Source organism: Papilio machaon, chromosome 18 (assembly GCF_912999745.1).
Source record: "Papilio machaon chromosome 18, ilPapMach1.1, whole genome shotgun sequence".
Lineage (NCBI taxonomy): Eukaryota > Metazoa > Arthropoda > Insecta > Lepidoptera > Papilionidae > Papilio > Papilio machaon.
The window spans coordinates 797,080-817,253 of NC_060003.1; the positions used below are offsets into that span (position 1 = coordinate 797,080).

Genomic DNA, 20,174 nt, shown 5'->3' on the forward strand with positions numbered 1-20,174 from the left:
ATGGAGTATTCTTTATTAACATGTCAATATTTTAACATTCAACTAAAAATTATTTTCAGAAAGATTCAGATTTAAACAGACCTGGGCGGAGAGCAGAGCAGATTTATTATCGGAAATAAAATTGGGCTGGATATTATTGAAACAAGGTTTAATTTTACATTGTACATATTTTTTATTGTGAAATTTAAATTAGGGGAAAATTAAACCTTTTTTCAATCGTTTAAAGCTCAATTTTCATTAAAATAAATATCTACTATGCTCTCCACCCCGGTCTGTGTGAACAGACGCTTACAGTTACTAGTTACACAGTTATTTTAGTACGTAAACAGAAGCTCAATATTAGTTCTATTTATTACTTGATTGAGGTAAGAAGGATATTTAAAAATTAAGTGCGAATTGCGGAATGATTTATTAAATTAAAATATAACGAAACTAACATGTTACAAGCTTCAAAAACATATTCATTCTGTGATCGATTAATTTACTTCTGAATTAATTTCCTCCATTTTCTTTCTTGCAATCTTCAACTCTTCGAGCATAGTTTTCAACATAGACTTATCAACTAAGAGATCTGTAATCCTCTGTTCTCCGCTGAACACTTCGTCAGAATGAAACGTCACTTTAACAACATCTATTGTCCCATCAGGACCTGGGGCTGTAGTAATGTCTGTTAGTTCATTCACTGGAATTTAAAATATAGTATATTATTAAAAAAAACAACTTAACTTAAAAATACGCAATCTTACTTCTTACTAATATCAAAAACGCGAATGTTTAGATGGATGGATGGATGGATTTTTGATATTAGGTCTCACCAGAATAGCTAAATGGATCTTGATGAAATTTGGTATATATGTAGAACATATTTTTACAGTTCCTCCAGATATAGTTTTTGCTTTGCGACTTGCTGTAACGATTGACAATTTAAAGTTAGGTGGTAAAAGATTAAAACCTGTACATAGTACTGTGTATAATGTGGTTTATGTTTAGGGATCGGGTTACTTACCAATAAAAGCTTTTTCTCGAGCATTCTCAACGTATGCTTCACGTGTATTATCCGCGGCCTCAGCGAATGCAGCGGCGTGCGCGCGCGGCACTCCCAGCACTAGCAGGTCTCGTGCCAGCTGCACGCCGCTGCAGCCGCAGCGCTGCGCCTGCTGTAGCGTCCAGCGGATCACTGCTGCTGCGCGCGCACTCTCATCGCGAGACGCTGCAATTATTGTTGCTAACTAACTGTTGCCCGCGACTATTGCCGTGCGGAATTAAAACAAAATCTAACTATAAATATAGCCTACAGCACTTTTTCAAATAGGTTCAGTAGTTTTGGATGCCTATTTAATGCAAAAAAACAAAGACAACGATTATTTTAGACACACTTAATATATTTTTCCCACTAACTGATTAGTCGATTCCTATGCAATATTATGGGCTGTTGCGCCAGTGGAAACGAGACATTAGTCGCTTAGTGGAAAAAGGGTCTACGGGACAGACAATACTTACATAAGTTGGTGTTCTTTAATATCTCCATGATGCCATCGTCCTGAAACAAACATAAAAAATGAATGCATTATTTAAAAACGTTGATACATTTAAACTTTTAATTCACTTTTAAAAAAAAACAATTTTTTTTATATCATAAGCTGACAAACGAGCTAACGGCCACCTGAATTCGTCGCAATAGCGAGGCGACCGTTGCCCATAGAAATCCGCAAATACAGATGCGTTGCCTACCTTTAATCAACTGAGAAGGGGACGCACAGAAAGAGGATATTTCTCCTTCCTATGCGTCCCCTCTTCCGCCAAATCCACTTCTCTTTCCCTTCCTTTTCCTAATAAGAAAAGGGTGGGAAGGGAAATAGTACTAAAATTAGGCCTCTGGCACCACAATCATCAGGAGGAAACGCGGAATTGCTTCCACTTCACGCCTATCATCTGTGTGGTCGTGGTATTTCACTGGTCGACCCGAATTTAAAAGAACATTGTTGCAAATATAATAAACATTTACTAAGATACGTTTTACATTTTTTCACAAATTATTTCGAGAATCATCCAGCGATCATAAATATTAGATCATAATGGACGTTACTAATTATTTTATACAAGAACTAAACATAGACCATAATAATACATGTTTGAAAAATATCACAGTATCGTGTTCTAGCAACAAACGGAGGATTTCTTGTGATACATTATTATATTAAGGTTAAGGCGAGAGTATTCGAGTGGGTGACCAAATGTTATTTGTCAGCTGAATATTTACAAAGGTCTGACATATTGTCATTTTCTTCCAAAGTCCCTAAAGATATCGATTTTAAGTTATTTACGGACAACGGAATTAACATCAAATTTATCAACAAGTGCTCATTTTTGGCCCGAAACTAATATATAAGGCACTAATTTGTGCGTTTGTGCATTTAATTCACCTTAATAAAGTTAATTTTATATGAATAAAATTTATTTTTAAAAGTTCATTCTTTACCTGAAATATTGGAAAATATAATTATGTTTTCGAAGATAGGTGTCAAACTCAATTTGCCAATTGATTCAGTGTCTACGTGCACATGAACGTGCATATGAACATTGTAGTGTACATTAAATATTTTCAAATTGCTACTACATCTCGCATGGAATTATTCAAACAAATTTTATCTTCGTCTTATATTGAAGTCTTTTTAGTTTTCAAATGTTTAGAATAAATTGTAGAACACGTCAGACTTGGTTGAAGACGAAATTCTAGCGATACCTGTTAATAATTCAGATCAATTAAGCAACTGCAACTAAGATGTGATGATGTGATGTCCTTTAATTTCAATTTCGGGCTCTGAAAAATTCTCTGAAAATTATGAGAATTTTCAGGAAATAATTACTAAATAATATAAATTGTCTAATGGCCGCCATGTTAAAGCCATCGATTCGTTAAATTGGAACGAGGTAAGATATTTCACGGTTCATAAATAACGATCAGGATTGCTCCAAACTGGAAGTTTTTGCCTACTTGGTCTATAAGTTACAGGTATGATTGATATAATCTATAGCAAACCGGTTGTTCCTCGGTGATATGATGCAGCAGGGTCCTGAAGAGTTGTGCGGGTAGGCCGCCGAGCGCGTGCAGCGCTGCCAACGCCCACAGCGGGCAGTCTCCCTCAGAGCAGAACTTGAATTTCTAACAATAACATATAATATAGCGTAAAGCATAATTATTTTATAAGATTCGATTTTTCGTCAAGATGAGCAGGCAAATCTCCAGGTTACCTAAGGTCCTTTCAGATAGACGTGGGCGGAGAGCAGAGCACAAATAAGATTAAGCTTTATTGAAACAAGGTTAATTTTACTTTACATGCCTTTTTTATCAAGAACAAGCGTAAAAAATAATAGAAAAGTAAAATTAAAGCTAGATTTAATCGTATAAAAATCTGCTCTGCTCTCTGTTTTCGTCTACGTTAACGGACCTTTATTGGTAAGAGATCATCAACGCCCATTGACATCCGCAACACCAGGGAAACAGTGGATGCTTTGTTTAAAAATTATCCATGAAAAATGACAGGCCTATGACAAAAATTCCTCCCACCCCAAGACTTTTGAAACCCACGCCTCAATCTTATAAATCATGAATTTAAATTCAAATGACTTACCATATCTGAGTTAAAGTGGGCAACAGCTCAACGATCTGAAACAATTGCATATTTTCATGTTATAAAATTAACATGTAAATTCATATCAAACGTATGAACAGCACATAAACATACATGGGCGGTTAATTTTCAATGTGTCAAAATTACAGCCGCCATTTTGTTTAGACGTCATTGTATTCTTGTTTAATAATTTTATGCTAGAAAACTAGTGTAACTAACCAAGGCTGTTAACTTTAATTTTATTGTTGAAACTAGCTGTCGCACGCGATTCCGTCCGCGCGGAATTAAAAAAACTTAAAAACTTCTTCCAGACTGTGTTCTACATCTATGTCAAATTTCATCGAGATCCGTTCAGCCGTTCCGGAGATACTTAACAAAAAAAAAAGTTCGTCTGTGTCTGTCTGCAACTACCCATTTGTTCCGCCTAATCTCCGAAACGACTGAACCGTTTTAGTCACAAATTCTAATGGAAGGCTAATGTATACAGGAAGAACATAGGCTTATTTTTAATATAAGAAACATGCAGAAGACGCGGGCAACAGCTAATCTATATATAAAAAAGAAAGTCGTGTTAGTTACACTATTTATAACTCAAGATCGGTCGAACTAATTTAGCTGAAAATTGATGGGGAGGTAGCTTAGACCTAGGAGACGGACATAGGAACTTTTTTATCTTGTGCGCATTTTTTTTTATTCCGCGCGGACGGAGCCGCGGGTAAAAACTAGTATGTAATAATTTAAATGAATCTTTCTAGTTTCATTCATAAAATCGTCTAAGATGGAAAATTGCGAACTCAATGAAAAGAAACTGCAATATTGTTCCTTACATTAGAAATCTGAACTCAGGGCACAATTTTAAATCGTTCTATTTTAAAACGTCGAAGCCTCTTGAACAAAGCCTTTTGAAGAAAATATATTAGTCTTATATATAAAATTTCCATGTCACAATGTTAGTTACCATACTCCTTCGAAACGGCTTTACCGATTTGTACCAAATTTTATATGCGTATTCAGTAGGTCTGAGAATCGGCTACTATCTATTTTTCATACCCCTATTAAGTTTTTTTAATTGCGCGCGGACGGAGTCGCGGGCGACAGCTAGTAATAATATAAATGGGAATGTTTGGATAGATATTTGTAAAAGGTATCTTAATAACTGATGAATGGATATCGCTGAAATTTACTATAGATGTAGAACATAGCTTTAAGTACAAAGGCTACTAGTTAAGATTGTTTTTTGGTTTCGCGCGGATGAAGTCGCAGGCGACAACTATACTAGTTACTACTACTAACTACTACATCCGCGCGGTTCATTTTAGCTAGATATCTGTAACACGGAGCACTTTCACAATTTATTCTTTCACGACGAATAAATATAACAACCACCGATCACTTTCATGAGATTTTTCTACTCTTTGAATTTGCCTAGGCAAATTCCAAATGGGCGACATTTACAATAGGACGGTTACTTATACATATTATGTTATCAATTAGAATCTGAGTTGCATATTTATGCTATATTCACACGAGGGTAGTAAACTGATATTAACAGAAGAATATCCATCTCTACGTAAAGAAGGATTATTTGTTCCTTCAGTACTGCAATCTCTACTGCTTTGTCATATTGTGCTGCCGTCGTGTGAAACACGCATTAGTCATCACATCCATAGAGTATTAACTCCCATCAAAGCCATAAAGTAAATATTATATAATAACAATTTCACTGTCTGTTGGTCCCCATCACATTCCTTCATACAAGCATTCCAGAAATATAATAAAATTGCACAAACAAATTCACGGGCGATATAAATCGCATTGAATGGAAGCAAATCTTTGAATAATAAAAGCCATAAACTATTTAAAGTCTGTTTAACAGTTATTTGATTTGTTCATAAAAATATTGCACTCAAGACCAAAATGAGATATTGCAGTTCGTCCAAGCATTATGGCGACAATCAAATTCGAAAAACGCTTGAGCTTTGATCAACATTAATTTCAGGATATCGGTTAAAAAGAATTTCAATTTGAACCGATTCTGGAATACCCATCGCTTTTATTATATTAATTACTTTATATCATTGACACAAAAGGTGACAAAATTCGTATAAAAACTGAATTATACTTTAACTCAGTTTTACCGGAATTAACGCGAAAAATAATAGATAATCGTCCGCGGGGAATTAAAAGAATATAGCTTGTCACCCGGGGATGTCAGCTTTGTAACAATTAAAGAATCTTTCTTATCGGTTCAGTAGTTTCGTAGTATCAATGCAAACAAACAAACGAACCTTTTCTCTATATAATACTAGCTTTTACCCGCGACTCCGTCCGCGGGAATAAAAAATAGAAAACGGGGTAAAAATTATCCTATGTCCGTTTTCTGGTTCTAAGCTACCTGCCCACCAATTTTCAGTCAAATCGATTCAGCCGTTCTTGAGTTATAAATAGTGTAACTAACACGACTTTCTTTTATATATTTAGATAAGTATAGAAAATCTTGTTTAGCATATAAATTAACTTTTCTTTGGTTAATTTTATAAGTAAATGAAAACGCGTAAAAATTACAAACACATTTTTTTAAATCTTCTATAATGTCTAGGCTATGATAATATTATATTAATATTATAAAAACGAAAGTTTAGATAAATGGACGTTTGTTCAAATGTATCTCCGGAACGTCTCAACTGATCTTGATGAAATTTGGTACAGATGTAGAACATAATCTCGAAAAACACATAGACTACTAATAAAGTTAATTTTAATTCCGCTGATTTCCTTCACCGTAAGAACTTCGGATAAATGTACATATGTAAACCGAAAATCAAAAATCATATTAGTACATGGCGGAATTCGAGCCCAGGACCTGCAGATTGCAAGTCAAGTGCTTAACCTCTGAGCCACCGACGCGACGTTCTTGTAAAATGACAATTTTCACTGTAGTAAAAATATTACGTGCAATATCTATTAGTTATTTAGTCTGTGGGCGGGTAGGGCAGATGAAGCCGCGGTACGCTAGGCGTGTTTTCATTCAATCAACTTAAAAGTGTCAGGTGCCGGGCCCTGTCAAAATACTCCCATTTATTACGAATCGTCTTATCTTCACACCTTGTTAATTTTATCATCTCCTAAAAACGACTAGGTACAAATTAAAGAAAACAACTGAATTAAGAAATCTAAGAAGCAGACAGTTTGGGCGGTTGTTTTAAAGCAAAATCGTATTACATTTGTTATGTAATAATAATATGCTTATTTAATTCATTCAGAAAGTAAAAAATAATAATGTAATAAAAAAAATACTGAAAGGAGGGAAAAAACACAAAATCTATATAAAAAAGCAACATGCATGTACATATTAACAAGTATAAAGATCAAGTTCCTACTAGGTTTGCAATGCTGAATGGACAAGGCCTTTACTCAGCATGTCGAGGAAAACGTTATAATCTTAAGTCTATTGCATAGACTCCTTTTAACTATTAATTTATCTTTAATAGATAGTTAGATTATAACAAAAAAAATTCAGATTTAATTAATGCATGCAATGTATGACGATAGAAATAAATAATTTAATGAAAACTTTTTTTTAATACATCTATGATAACATAGAAAATTATTCAGATCTGTGTAACGTTTAAAAATCCAATAAAACAATGAAATGTATCCAATAAGATCTTATATCATCTTCAGTTTAATAGGAATTCCAAAAACTTTATTGATTCCGTAACGACATTGAATCGAGAACAATGGATAACGTTCGTGCGGATTTTCAAAAACAAACGTAGGTGTATATTTGTCAACTGAGAGCTCGCGACGATCGCGTGGCCGATGGGTACGAATGGATACAAATACTTTGGATACCATGAATCCTAGTCTGCTAACTTTTACAATATGATGGAAAGTCCTTACCCTATCGTTGTTAAATAACACACTCTGATAGAGTTTCTTATACAAAACCTACACTAAAACCTCCCTTAGTAATCACTTAACGTTTCTGAGTAAACGGCAGTATTAAGCCTAGAAAACTATATTACAGAATGAACTTTAAAATATACTACACAAGTCGTAATTATACCTAAAAAAAATTCTTACAAAATATAAAGGATTTTTTTTACAAAGTAAATAATTATTTTTTGCCTTCAAAATGGTTCAATTCTCTTTGAGGTACAAATTAACTGGAACAAAAATCTTGCAGACATTTTTATATAAAATACGCGGAAAAGTGAAACGAAATTTTTATAAGGAGAATTAACCAAAATAGATTGTTAATTTATTTGACCAAGTATTCGGTCAAAATTTACTTGTATATATTAAATTAAGTTCCATTACACAAGTTTTTACAATGGAAGCCGAAGTTAATAGCATGCAGGAGTTAGGCAAAGAAGGTAATTAAACAAAATATCCCATATCATCGAACTTGGATTTTAGTCTTCTAGAAGCAAAAGGTTAGCAAGATGTAGGCAATGTTATGAAAAAGGAAGATTCGCATAAGACTAGGAGAACTTTAATTATTAATGTGGAGCGCTGCACTGGTAGGGATAAGCCTAAAAAGAGATGGATAGATTTCATGAAAGGAAATGCCGGAAGATAGATCGATCGAAGTTTCAATCACAGATTTCTTAGTCATTTGTTCATCGAATTCGATATTCTAAATAAAAAATCGTAACAAGATAAATAAAAAAATATAGATATTTTTCAAGGAAAATGGATGTTGCGAATGCCAAGGGGTAACAATGATAGCAAACAATTTTAGCACAGCAAACTAATGAATATGAAGTATGGGGTTGGCAGAGTCCTACGATGCGGTGGGAATGGCCCATTGCAATTCAACAGTTGATACAGATAAGTACCGTCCGCAAAACAGATTCAACGTAACGAAAATGTTACGTTCATTATTTTATTTTGTCCAAAAATTATCTTAGATTAAACGGTTGTTAACTTTTTACAAGAACATTTAAATATAAACCTTTAAATATAGCTGAGGAAAAACTTGGCAAAAGACTACGAGAAAATGTTTTTAACTACACAATTATGTATGTGTCATCGTATTTCATTTAAAGTTTGGAAGTCAAAGTTCCATTACAAAAACATACTAAATATTAATATTTACCTATTACCTGTAATATAATATAAAAAGTGCTAAATAAAGCAATATAATAAACAGTAATAGTGTCCAAGTTAGTCCCAAAATACATGTACTAAAATATACGGTCATCGTCAGCCCACTATAAGTCTCCACCGAAGGTCTCTGAAGTCTACCCAATTTATGGTTACTAGGCCATAATCAACCACGTTGGTTGAGTGCAGTTTGGTTGAATGGACATATATTTTTTCGCAGATATGTGCAGGTTGATAAAATATCGAAAAATTTACAATCCGGACAGGTCAATAGCTTAACAACTGCGCTACTGACGCAAATTAAATACATATAATAACATATATAAAAAAGCAAAACATATAATTGACGTTTATTCTCTTGAAATAGATATAAAAATTTATTTCATACAATTTCATACAATATATTGCGAGCTGTTTTTGCTGACGCTCCTCATTTGCTGCTACAGGCTATATAAATGGTGGCGCGCTTTGTTCCGATCACAACACTAGCGTTGGTCGTCGGCGTTGTTCCTGCGCCGACTATATTTTAAAAATTTACAGTTTACACGTGTTGAGTGCTGTGTGTGTAATTCTGTGACTCGCTGTTATGCTGTAAATTATTCAGGTGAGATATAACTTTTATATGCGGATTTGCTAGAAATATTATTGAATTTTATTTTTTAGGAATAATTTTTCATTGTATTAATTCAGCTTTGTTTCTTAGAGTAAATTATTAGTATATTTTTGTTTAAATAATTATTTCTATTTGCATTTATAATTAGAAATAAATTATAACAAGGAGGTTGCAGAGTCTAAGAATTTGTTTATAACTTTATTTTTTAATTATTATTACCAATTGTTTAATGAAAATATTAATTTTTATCGTAATTTGTTATTTATTTTGGCATTATTATTTATTATTTTTTTAATAGAGGGAAGAAATATTTTATTATTTTGAGTTGTCTCTTTATCGCGATTTTTCTTTTGATAATTTCCACATTAAACTTCTTTTATACAGCATCCTACTTAATTGTTGTCAAAAACAATTTTTTTTGTTCATAAATAACTAGCTGTCGCCCGCGACTACGTCCGCGGAATAAAATAAACCAAAAAAACGTAATTAGTAGCCTATGTGTTTTGTGCCAAATTTCATCAAGATTCGTTGAGCCGTTCCGGAGATACCTTCAAACAAACATCCATCCATCCGCATTTGAATTATTAGTATTATGTCCTTCACAAAAAATATTAATATAATAATGTTTATTTTTACTTTCTATGATATTTTACTTAGGGATCTAAAAGCTTCTAAAAAGTTTAAACTTCAATAAATTAAGGCGATAAAAAGTTTTCGATAAAAACCAAATACAAAGAGACAAAGATGTAAAAAATGATTACAAAACAATGATTTACCGAACGCTTTACGTTTCGTCGTAGGTTAAAGTAATTATAACAAAATAATTTTACATTAGAACAAGGGAAAAGGGTTAATACAAAGGTAGAAAAGGTTAGGTGGTAAACGAGTTAGCAGCCATTTGAATTCGCCGAAATAGCGAGGCGACCGCTATTGATAGACACCCGTAATTGGATGCTTTGCGTGCCTTTAATCGACAGAGGTGTTGCACAGAAAGATAATCTTTCCTCATTCTATGCGTCTCCTCCTCCGTGATATTTTTTCCCATTCCCCTCCTTACATTATAAGAAAAGGGTGAGAAGGGAATAGGACTAAAATTAAGCCTCCGGAACGCACACTTATCACACGTAACGCGGAATTGCTTCCACTTCACTCCTGTCTTCTGTGTGGTCGTGGTATTGCACCGGGAGAGCCGACTGATTCTTGCAACAGATGTTATTGCTGGCTTCTATCATTGTTAAAATATTTGGCTATCCTTTCCTCTATCTTTATCTCAAATAATAATGAATGGAAAAAATATATTTACTATTTTTTATATATTATTTGTGTTTGCTATAATTGTGATAAAAAATTTAGATGTTATTTATATGTTTTTTTACACATAAACCTAGTTGATATACAGACGATTTATTTATGCCAAGGAATCATTGGAAACATATTTTATGTACTATATTAATGTAATACATAAATATTTTCTATATAATTTAATTCTTGTTGTTAAATTTGAATGGTAAAAAAACATAATACGTCAGTGGTTCAGTAATTATTGTTTCTGGATGACATCATAATTATGTGATATTATAAAACGAAAGACAACAATTGTACACCCATTATCCTTTCTTCCAATTCAAACCTGAACTAACTAGCTTTCCCTATATATAAGGTCCTATGTATAAGGGCCAAAGTAACAACTTGATGATTTTTAATTTTTTGTGTTAAAAGTTACCTCTTAGTTTAGTAAACAACTGAAAAGTTGTCAATTTGCACATTGGCCATCGTAATATCCACCCATACTTTCGCATTTATAATACTACAGTTGTCGACCGCAACTCCGTTCGCGTGGAAATAAAACAATTTTTTTTTTTAGTAGCCTTTGTGTTCTTTCAGACTATTATCTACATCTATGACAAATTTCAGCCAGATCCATGCAGTCGTTCTGAAGAAACCTTCTAATAAACATCCATCCAAACATTCGCATTTATAATATTAGTAAGATTTTTACTAAATAACAGAGAAAGTGTAACGCAATCACCCCTCGAACGTTTCTCTGTTCACCTAACTTTCATACTATGATTGCAACTAGCAAGTTTGCACCTGCATATTTATGAATGAGATTCGAAATCAAACAGAGTTGATTCAACAGTTCAAGAGTTGTTATAACACCAGCTTAATAATATCTACGAGTAGATTCTGGATGGAGTCATATCAAAATACGTTGGCTGTTGTAAAAACATTTCAAACAAACACCGGAAGTATCAAGCAAACGCATACATTGTATTATAAAGAGAAGAGATATATAGAGAGGCTGTACGCTTTAGTTTTTCACTTTATCAAACCTTTTTTATCCCTTATTATTATCAGTTTTCACTATAAACATATCACTGTTTTTTTTGATTGACCGTGGATTTCTGAAACTTAAATCTCCGTTCAAAACATATTGTCACCTTTTCAAAGATGACAGGGATGAAGATATGTTATATACAGAGACTATGGTCTCAGAAACCCACGATGAGAGAAACTATGAAATGTTGGAACGAAGTTCCTTATCGCGCGTTGTGAAAGGGGGCTGGACGGAAAAAATTCTTACGAAAAGTTGTCACGACACTTTTTGCTATATCACCATGGCAACGACGTGACAATATATAACGAAAATTCATTGGAACTTCGTTCCATCCGGGTGTCCCTTGACACCTCTCAAGTTTTTTTTTTATGTGATGATTTAATGATGAATTCATTTTCATTATTTTATTCAAGTAGATCTGGTAATATGTTAATTTTAGAAATACGTGGCAAATTTGTAGGAAGAAATGTTTTCTTAGCGCAAAATAAACTCACACTTTCGTTAAGATCGCAAAACGAACAAACTGTAACAAAAACTTATATTATCTTTTGGAATATCTTATTGTTTTATCAGACGTATCTCAACCCGCTGCGGAGGGTTAAGTTGATAGACATGTGTTAAACTTTCAACATTAATGTAAACAGCGAAAATAGACTGACTTCTTTATAATAACTAGGATAACTACAATTAAAAAGTATATTCAACGCCTTAATTATTTTCAACGTATATAATATTTCATTTAATTTACATAAATGATTGTCTTCTGCTTACATTAACTTAATGTTGAAATAAATATTTGTTCATAATACTTGTATATTGTTCCAGAAACATGACGTTTCATTGGCTCTTCCTAACGTGCTGGTGTGTTGGCGGTGCGCGGCTGCAGTACGTCAGCAGCAGCGGCTCCGGCACCGACGCCTTGATCGATAACTTCGATTCCGCAATCTCATACCCTCAGCTTCCCTTCGCAGCATACTACAACCTTCCAGCCCGGAATGAATTCGACTACATCAACGACGTACCCATCACCGACCCTCACACGCAGTACTACGAAAACGATGACAATCCAACGACCGATCTTAAAAGAAATCGACGGATGGTTGATTACGATAACGCCGGGAGAGAAGGCAACTGGCCTCCTAACGTAGCCGCCATTGCGGACATAGACAAAACGGCGTACGGCCCCGAGGAAGACAAAGAGGATAATGGCGTCATGATACAAAACATCTCCAATATCCCCGATGAAAATGCTCGAGAATTCAGTCTAGTTAATGATTTTGAAAAGAAGAACTTCAGTCCATGGGGAGGGAAGAGAGACAAGGCGAACATCGAGCACATGTGGACGTGGAAGCGCGCGGCGAACGTTCGAGAGCCGAACATGCCAAAACGAGTGCGCTTCAGTCCCTGGGGCGGGAAACGGAGCGGACAAATGGTCTACAAATCGGGAACTAAAGGAACCAAATTCATCTTTTCGACTACGGTGCCCGAACTCACGCGTATTGTGACAAATTATTCTCCGAATAGTAAGAGGTTGGATTTAAGAGGATTCCAGTTCGTTCCATCGGTGGACAAACGGCATCCTATCAAGATCTTGGCGCTGAGTACTAAGGTTCATGATCGTGCGCTCCGAGAAGCCCTTCCTTATAAGAGCTTTATGGAGAGTCTCCCGCGGGTATTCAAGCCTGGCCACACGTACTCAGATGTCACATTAAAAACTGACGGCAAAAGGAAAGTGAAATTTAGCGCTTGGGGAGGAAAACGATCTCCACCCATCATAGGTCCGATCTGGACTCCGGCACCTCAGAATGTTAAGGAATCAACTCTTGATGCAATTCTCGTTATCCGAAATAACCCAGACCAAACGCAGTTGTTAACTAACCCGAAGCAAATTTAAATACGGACATGAGTGACGAGTATCATTTTTTTTAAAGTAATCGTAACTATGGCTTCATAAATTAAGGTGTTTAAAATTAAGTGCCATAATGCGTACTGGTCGGAAATATAAAATTAAAAATATAAATTGTCCTCTGTGAGGAGGCTGGCTTTACAGAGGACGAGCTTTGCTTCTTTAGTAATATAAAAAAAATTACAACAGATTAATAAAAATAATAACAAATTAATCAATTAATTATCAAATTTTTGTTAGCGGTTACTTGTTAGTTATGTAAATTAATGTTGAAGTTGTATTGTTATTAAATAATAAAGTGGTGAGCAAAGATTAAACAAATAAAATTAATATTGAAAATGTATTCATTTCATACCCAAATCCCTGGTAAGTCATTTTTAGTTTAATAATTGCAAGACTCATTATGTCTTTGACAATAATCAGCCAATATTAAAAAAAAATCACTTATTACTATTAGACAGGAAAAAATATTTTGGAATATACTCAGTTTAGTACAAAATATGAAGCTTGCCCTATATTTACTAGGTTAAGTTCCTGATTAAGGGTTAGTCCATCAATTCATCATAACTCTTAAGGGTAACAGTGTCCAAGTATAGGGAATACTTGGACACTGTTACCCTATGAAAAATATAACATTCTGTATAATGTCAACTCACTGTCATCGGTACAATCAGAAACAAAAGTGTTATTTTTTTTAATGAACATTAATTAAAAATTTTTTTTTAATTACTAACCGTGACTTTTCGAATAGATATTGCTATCTCTGTGTTGTCAAAGATAATGACTGGGATGATGATGTTTTATACAGATATTTTGGATTTAGAAAATAACGGTTACTTAAGTACAACTTATAGTTCTGTTTGCATGTTATAGAGTTAATTTTCTTAATAACTGTAGGTGTGACTGTACAATACTACACAGGATGTTATAATTTTCACACGAGGGATACTTGGACATCTATAATCCGTAGGGTTTATAATTCAGGTGCAAAATATGGACTTACCCATACTAATAATGTTGACAGAAATGAGACATGATCTACTGGAAAATTAACATATATGACATTAAAGGTTTGGGTAAAATAAATAACATGGAGCCAAATGCTTTTTCGGGCCTTGTTTTATTTAAGGAAAAAAGGATGATTGAAATAAACACAAAAAATTTATGACATATTTATTTAAATTAAATTGACAACTTCAAAGTAATGTTTTAACTGCCTTAGTATAAACAAAATGAAAATTTAACAGATGCTTTATTAATTTTTAAGACAAATTACAGTAGTTATAGACATATCTTGAATGTTGTTTTTATTTCAGAAACTATTACCACACATATAAATCTTTTTTTTTTTAAACGATACTGCCTGGCTATATGCATTTGTTGAAAAAAAAAAAATCAATTTGTTACTAAAAGAGAAGAAGGAATAAGGTTAAATATTATATTTTTATAATTTTACTTTCTCCAACATACAGACATATGATCAAATTTTGAAATGATGTATAACAAATTGTTTTTTATGTCCGGCTGAACTAATAAAAATTATTTATTTTTAGATAGGGACTCCGAGCCCCTCAGTGGGTATGTATGGTGAGCTGATGATGATGATGATGATATTCATCATCAGTCAGATATTCAATCCATAGTCTCAGTATCAATCAAAAAAGACAATAAGAATTTCTATAGCTGAACCATTTCATTTTATAATGTTCCTAAACTATCTAAATTTTAAATGTTGTGAACTGTTCTGGAAGATAACAAATAAAGTTGACAAAAGATGGAAATAATAACTTGAATATGTTTACATAGTTCTTAAAATAATATGAAAACCAGAATCTGTTTCTACTGGCTTACTTAACTGACCAACTTTAAGTTTGAAAGCCTCCTCTTCAAATGGTGCTTGCATTTGTCCACGCTTGAACATTCCGAGGTCTCCACCCCGTTTGGCAGATGAGCAATCGGAAAATTTTGTTGCAAGATCAACAAATGTGGCTTCATTGCCAACAATCTGCTTACGGTAAGTTTTTAACTGTTCTAAAGCTTCTTCTTTAGTTCTCGTGATGGATTCCTCGCGCCACGACGATGGACGACGACTTTCAGCATGTTTCACCAGTATGTGCCTGCAACGGATTTCTCCAGCGTCAGCTGGTGCCTCAGGTCTCTCCCACTGAGACTTCTTCGTGTAGATGTTGAGAAAGTACGTCATGCCCGTCGACCGACTCGTTCTCATCTCCCAGCCCTCGGGTAAAGGCGATTCCTCTTGGTTTGACATTCTGGAATTTTCGTTGAAGATATTGCACAAGTTTTAAGCACTTAAATTGTTCAAGCTTTATGTTTTATTTCGTTTTGGAGGGTTACGGTAATTTTATTTAGATGGTATGAAATAACGGAATGGGTCGGTAACGAATTCAAAAATCGTCGTAATGCATCTACGCTCATCATTAATCTATTTAGAAGTATAGTACGGTAAAAGTTGGTGCTTTAGTTAAATTGCAAAATAACAAACCGGAGTTAAAAAACTTAACCTAGTTTTATTTAGAAAGAATGGTGTTTAAAACTTACCTTTTGGTTTAGCAAGGTTTTTTGAATAACGACAACCTCCGTAACCGTTTTAATATCTTCCAAATGTCCTTTTCTTTAAAAATCAACGAATAATTACAATACAAATTGCAATTTACGGCAGGAAAACGACAAGCAATAGAAACCACAGATTCTAGAACTACAAACAACTTGCAAATAGCTTGGGCTTGTCAGATTACTCAGATTCTTGACCATAGACATATTTTTTCTTAAAAAAAAATCAAAAAATTACATTACACTATGATTTCTTTGTAATTTTTCAGCATAGAAAACAAACAATAAATTTTCCCATTAGTTAATCAAGCATGTGAGTTTGTGCCACGTAAATTTTACATCTTACCACGCTATCTTTTACTTTATCATGGAAACTTTAAAGTACACAACTCTTTTCTTATGGTCTCGTAGTACAAAAGATGGCGCTGTTAAATATGTTCAGGTTTGATTTGGAATCTGACAATGTACATTTTTTAAATCAAGAAGGCAAACAAGCAGCTTGGGAACAGAAAATCCACGGATTTTAGTGGACACTATCCGTATTACTCCAAAAAATACTGTTAGACACTGTTTAGTCAAACACGTGATTTAACCCTTTGACCGCTGCTACTTCATTATTTATTAGTAATAATTATTTATAAAAAATCTGCGCCGGGAGCTAGAGTCACGGTATAAAAGGGTTGACGTATGTTTAAGCTAAAATGTATTTGAAACACTGTCTAAGTTTTTTACGGTAAACTCCTATTTCATTATTCAAATACTGATTACTATTAAATGGTTACTGAAATAACTAAACCTTAGTAACAATAGATGTCTCTGAGTATAGAAGTAGGAGGAGCACAACAATTAACAACATCCACATGTCATGAATATGTTATAGGATGGAATATTATGATATGGGTAATAATTAAATATTCTCTGTGTAGCCCAAATTGTCTCTGGTAGGCATCGGGTGTTCGTGCAATCGGCGCAAAGTTGATTATTTTGACGTGCGTAGAAACAATGACTAGATGACCAAAATTTATTTTATTTCAAACTATCTAAAACCAGTTCCTATTCGAAATCAATTCCACTCAAAGCACAAAAAATCTAAATAATAAAAATAGTAATCTTAGTTACTTAGTATTTGTATAATTAAAAAAATAAACTCTTTTTTTAAATATAAAAATTCAAAAAAAAATTCAAAAAATTATTGAAATAAAATAGCAATAATTCTCTCAAGATTTCTTTGCTTTTATGTTCTAGTTTTAATTTCTTAGTGTCTTTTAGTAGAACGCAGGGTTCTTATCCTAAACCTAAAGGATTTTAGTACATAATTAAAACTAATTAAAAAAAATAAGTTAGATTTCTTTATGACGAAATGAAGCCGGAGCTACGCTTATATGAAATAAAATATAATTGTGTAAACTCAAAACCAATTAAGATTAAATACTTAGCGGATTGAAAGTTTTCGATTGAATTTTTCACATTATGAAACTTTAAGTTCATTGCGAAATACGATATCGATTGCGGACGGGGAAGCCCCTTATAAATGTTAAGGATACCTTTTAGTATATATTTTGGTAGTTTACAATATTACTAATAATTATATGAACTTACCATTTACAATTTGACTATCAAGTTATAATAGCGACCTTTAAAATATCATCCATTATATCTAAATTTCTATATAACTTAAACTTACTGAATCAAAATACAGTTATCAATTAGCCGATTTAACTAATACACGTCAAATTGTCAACCTTTAATTTCCAAATTGCAGTCAATTTATAATATTGCTAGTAAGATTGTAAATTAACAAAGTTCGCAATCTAACAGTGGTATAAGTCAGCAAATTACTCTAATCACGTTTTATTTTCATAAGACTTGATCGACAGTTATTAATTTAATTGAATTTTTTCTGCAATATTTTTTTACATCAAATAATAAGTAATGTTCTTACTGCGAACGAAAACATTATGTTGCAACCTGCACATATTCAGAATTCAAAATATATGTAAGTCAATCTGCACTGAGCGAGCGTGGTTGACTATGGCCTAATCACCCCTTTTTTTTTTTTAAGTCAGGAAATGCATTTACGCACCCCTACGTCGAGCTGTGCAATGGCGTAGGGAGTGTGGGACTCGCCGGCCGCAGAAGGCGACCGGAAACCCACTAAAACCTGACTGCCCTCTGACGCGTTACGGCGGGGTCACGGGAAACGCGTGAGCTTACTTCCGTGACCGGCCTAATCACCCCTAACTTAGGTTTGGCTCCAAGTCACTTGGGAGGGAAGTGATAAAAGCTGACATTAAAAGCTTTATTTACTTATCTTTAGACCACTTTTTACTATGTTGGGTGATATTGAGCAAGATGTTATGAGTGTCCCACTGTCGAAAATCTCTGTTTCAAGGATTACTTTGCTCCCAGCTTCCTGTTAAATATTAACAACACCATTGCTCGTCTTTATCAAAAAGCCATATGTAATGTAATCTTTCGGCGAATTTACAAAGCTTTTTGAATGGATTACTGACAATTATGTTTAGTCATAGATTCCAGCGAGCTCTGTGATTATCAGCTGTATATCGTTTGATGTATTTATCTGTCAATGAAAAGCTGATATTGACAATTACTACTCATTTCAAGCAATTAAGCATAATACGGTAACAAATATAATAATCCTATGTACTTATGTCAGGCTGTGTTCTTTATTTATGAAACATTTATTTAAATTGCAAAAAACAAAAATCCTAAAAAACTATTAATGACATTTCAAAAAATTACAAACACATGATTGCATCTACCTTTTGGCATACAAGTTGTCAACGCATAGTAGATAGGAGACAAACCAGTGGCTAAACTTATATGAACGTAGAAAAACTGTGATAGTTCGACCTTTTTACCCTATCCTGAATATATGTAAAAAAAAAATTGTTTACTAATTTTGTTAGTGTAAGTTACAAAATATCAATTAAAATGTATTGATGGAAAATAGACAAATCCGAATGCATTCCGCAAGCTTATGATAATGAAAGTGATTCAACATGGACATGAAAAAACCTTTAAACCTTTAATATTTCGCCTTTCACTCGATTGGTGGAGATAACTTCGCGGAGGCGTCCGACGTCCGCCATTGGTTGAGAGAAGGCGTAAGTACGTGCGCTTTCCCGCGTTTTCCCGCAGTTGACAGTTAGTTTCCCGCGCGCCGGACAACACGCGAGCCATTGCTGCGTTTAGAAGTTGCGATCAAAGTTATGAAGAGCGTCTGATTTTTATTTTCCCGACGAAATTTACTGTTCAAGGTAAGTGAATTCAGAAATATTTATACTTATCATACACGTTATGAAATTGTTTTAAACAGTAATAAAAAATATAACTACGTATATTTATCATAATAAAGGAATAATTAAGTTCTGTAAATTTATTTCAAATTTCTGAAAGTCACATGTAAAGTAAAATAAATTTTCTTTTCATTAGTTTGAAACATTCAACGAAACAGAGGCAAAATGAATAGGATAGTTGGTACTTATCTATATATATAAAAGAAAGTCGTGTTAGTTACACTATTTATAACTCAAGATCGGTCGAACTGATTTAGCTGAAAATTGATGGGGAGCTAGCTTAGAACTAGGCGACGGACATAGGAACTTTTTTATATTGTGTGCATTTTTTTTTATTCCGCGCGGACGGAGTCGCGGTTAAAAGCTAGTTTCATAACATAATAAAGAAGAAAGTACTTAATCGATTTTTTGATCGAATATTTTTATTAGTAACTAGCTTTTACCCGCGACTCCGTCCGCGCGGAATAAAAAATAGAAAACGGGGTAAAAATTATGCTATGTCCGTTTCCTGGTTCTAAGCTACCTGTCCACCAATTTTCATTCAAATCGATTCAGCCGTTCTTGAGTTATAAATAGTGTTACTAACACGACTTTCTTTTATATATATAGATTTTATACTACATAGTTTTATATTGAACATTTAAAATAAATGGAAACGCTGTATTCACACGCATAAAACTCT

The 20,174-nt window shown here is 33.6% G+C and overlaps 3 protein-coding genes across 4 annotated transcripts in view; 2 read left to right on the forward strand and 1 right to left on the reverse strand.

Moving 5' to 3' along the window:
- Positions 1-403: 403 nt before the first annotated feature.
- On the reverse strand, positions 404-16,311 carry LOC106714332 (putative peptidyl-prolyl cis-trans isomerase dodo). Of its 2 annotated transcripts, XM_045682144.1 has the most exons (6): positions 16,161-16,311; positions 3,633-3,667; positions 3,041-3,163; positions 1,501-1,540; positions 1,007-1,210; positions 404-682 (listed from the first exon to the last, which is right to left on the reverse strand). In XM_045682144.1, exons 2-6 carry the CDS (start codon positions 3,633-3,635, stop codon positions 477-479), a joined length of 576 nt encoding a protein of 191 aa, XP_045538100.1. In that variant the 5' UTR covers positions 3,636-3,667; positions 16,161-16,311; the 3' UTR covers positions 404-476. The 2 variants fall into 2 exon arrangements, with proteins under 2 accessions (XP_045538100.1, XP_014362845.1); XM_014507359.2 differs by lacking the exons at positions 404-682; positions 1,007-1,210; positions 1,501-1,540; positions 3,041-3,163; positions 3,633-3,667 and adding an exon at positions 15,167-15,871.
- On the forward strand, positions 9,247-13,685 carry LOC106714334. The gene is made up of 2 exons (XM_014507358.2): positions 9,247-9,348; positions 12,521-13,685. The coding sequence occupies exon 2, from the start codon at positions 12,525-12,527 to the stop codon at positions 13,587-13,589; it is 1,065 nt and encodes a 354-aa protein (XP_014362844.2). The 5' UTR covers positions 9,247-9,348; positions 12,521-12,524; the 3' UTR covers positions 13,590-13,685.
- A 2,947-nt stretch (positions 16,312-19,258) lies between the features above and the next one.
- The window catches only part of LOC106707937 (tachykinins), a 42,702-nt gene continuing 41,786 nt past the window's right edge, over positions 19,259-20,174 (forward strand). The window contains exon 1 of the mRNA XM_045682114.1: positions 19,259-19,453. The gene's annotated coding sequence lies outside the window, so the exon portion shown is untranslated. The remainder of the gene's footprint in view (positions 19,454-20,174) is intronic.

What these genes read in the sequence shown, in the direction of transcription:
- LOC106714332 (XM_045682144.1), bottom strand. An exon ending in ATATCACCGAGGAACAACCG is followed by an intron (nt 1,541 to 3,040) that starts GTTTGCTATAGA and finishes TGTTTGTTTCAG; the next exon opens with GACGATGGCATCATGGAGAT. An exon ending in TCGAGAAAAAGCTTTTATTG is followed by an intron (nt 683 to 1,006) that starts GTAAGTAACCCG and finishes TTTAAATTCCAG; the next exon opens with TGAATGAACTAACAGACATT.
- LOC106714334 (XM_014507358.2), top strand. Translation starts at nt 12,525, where the DNA reads ATGACGTTTCATTGGCTCTTCCTAACGTGCTGGTGTGTTGGCGGTGCG.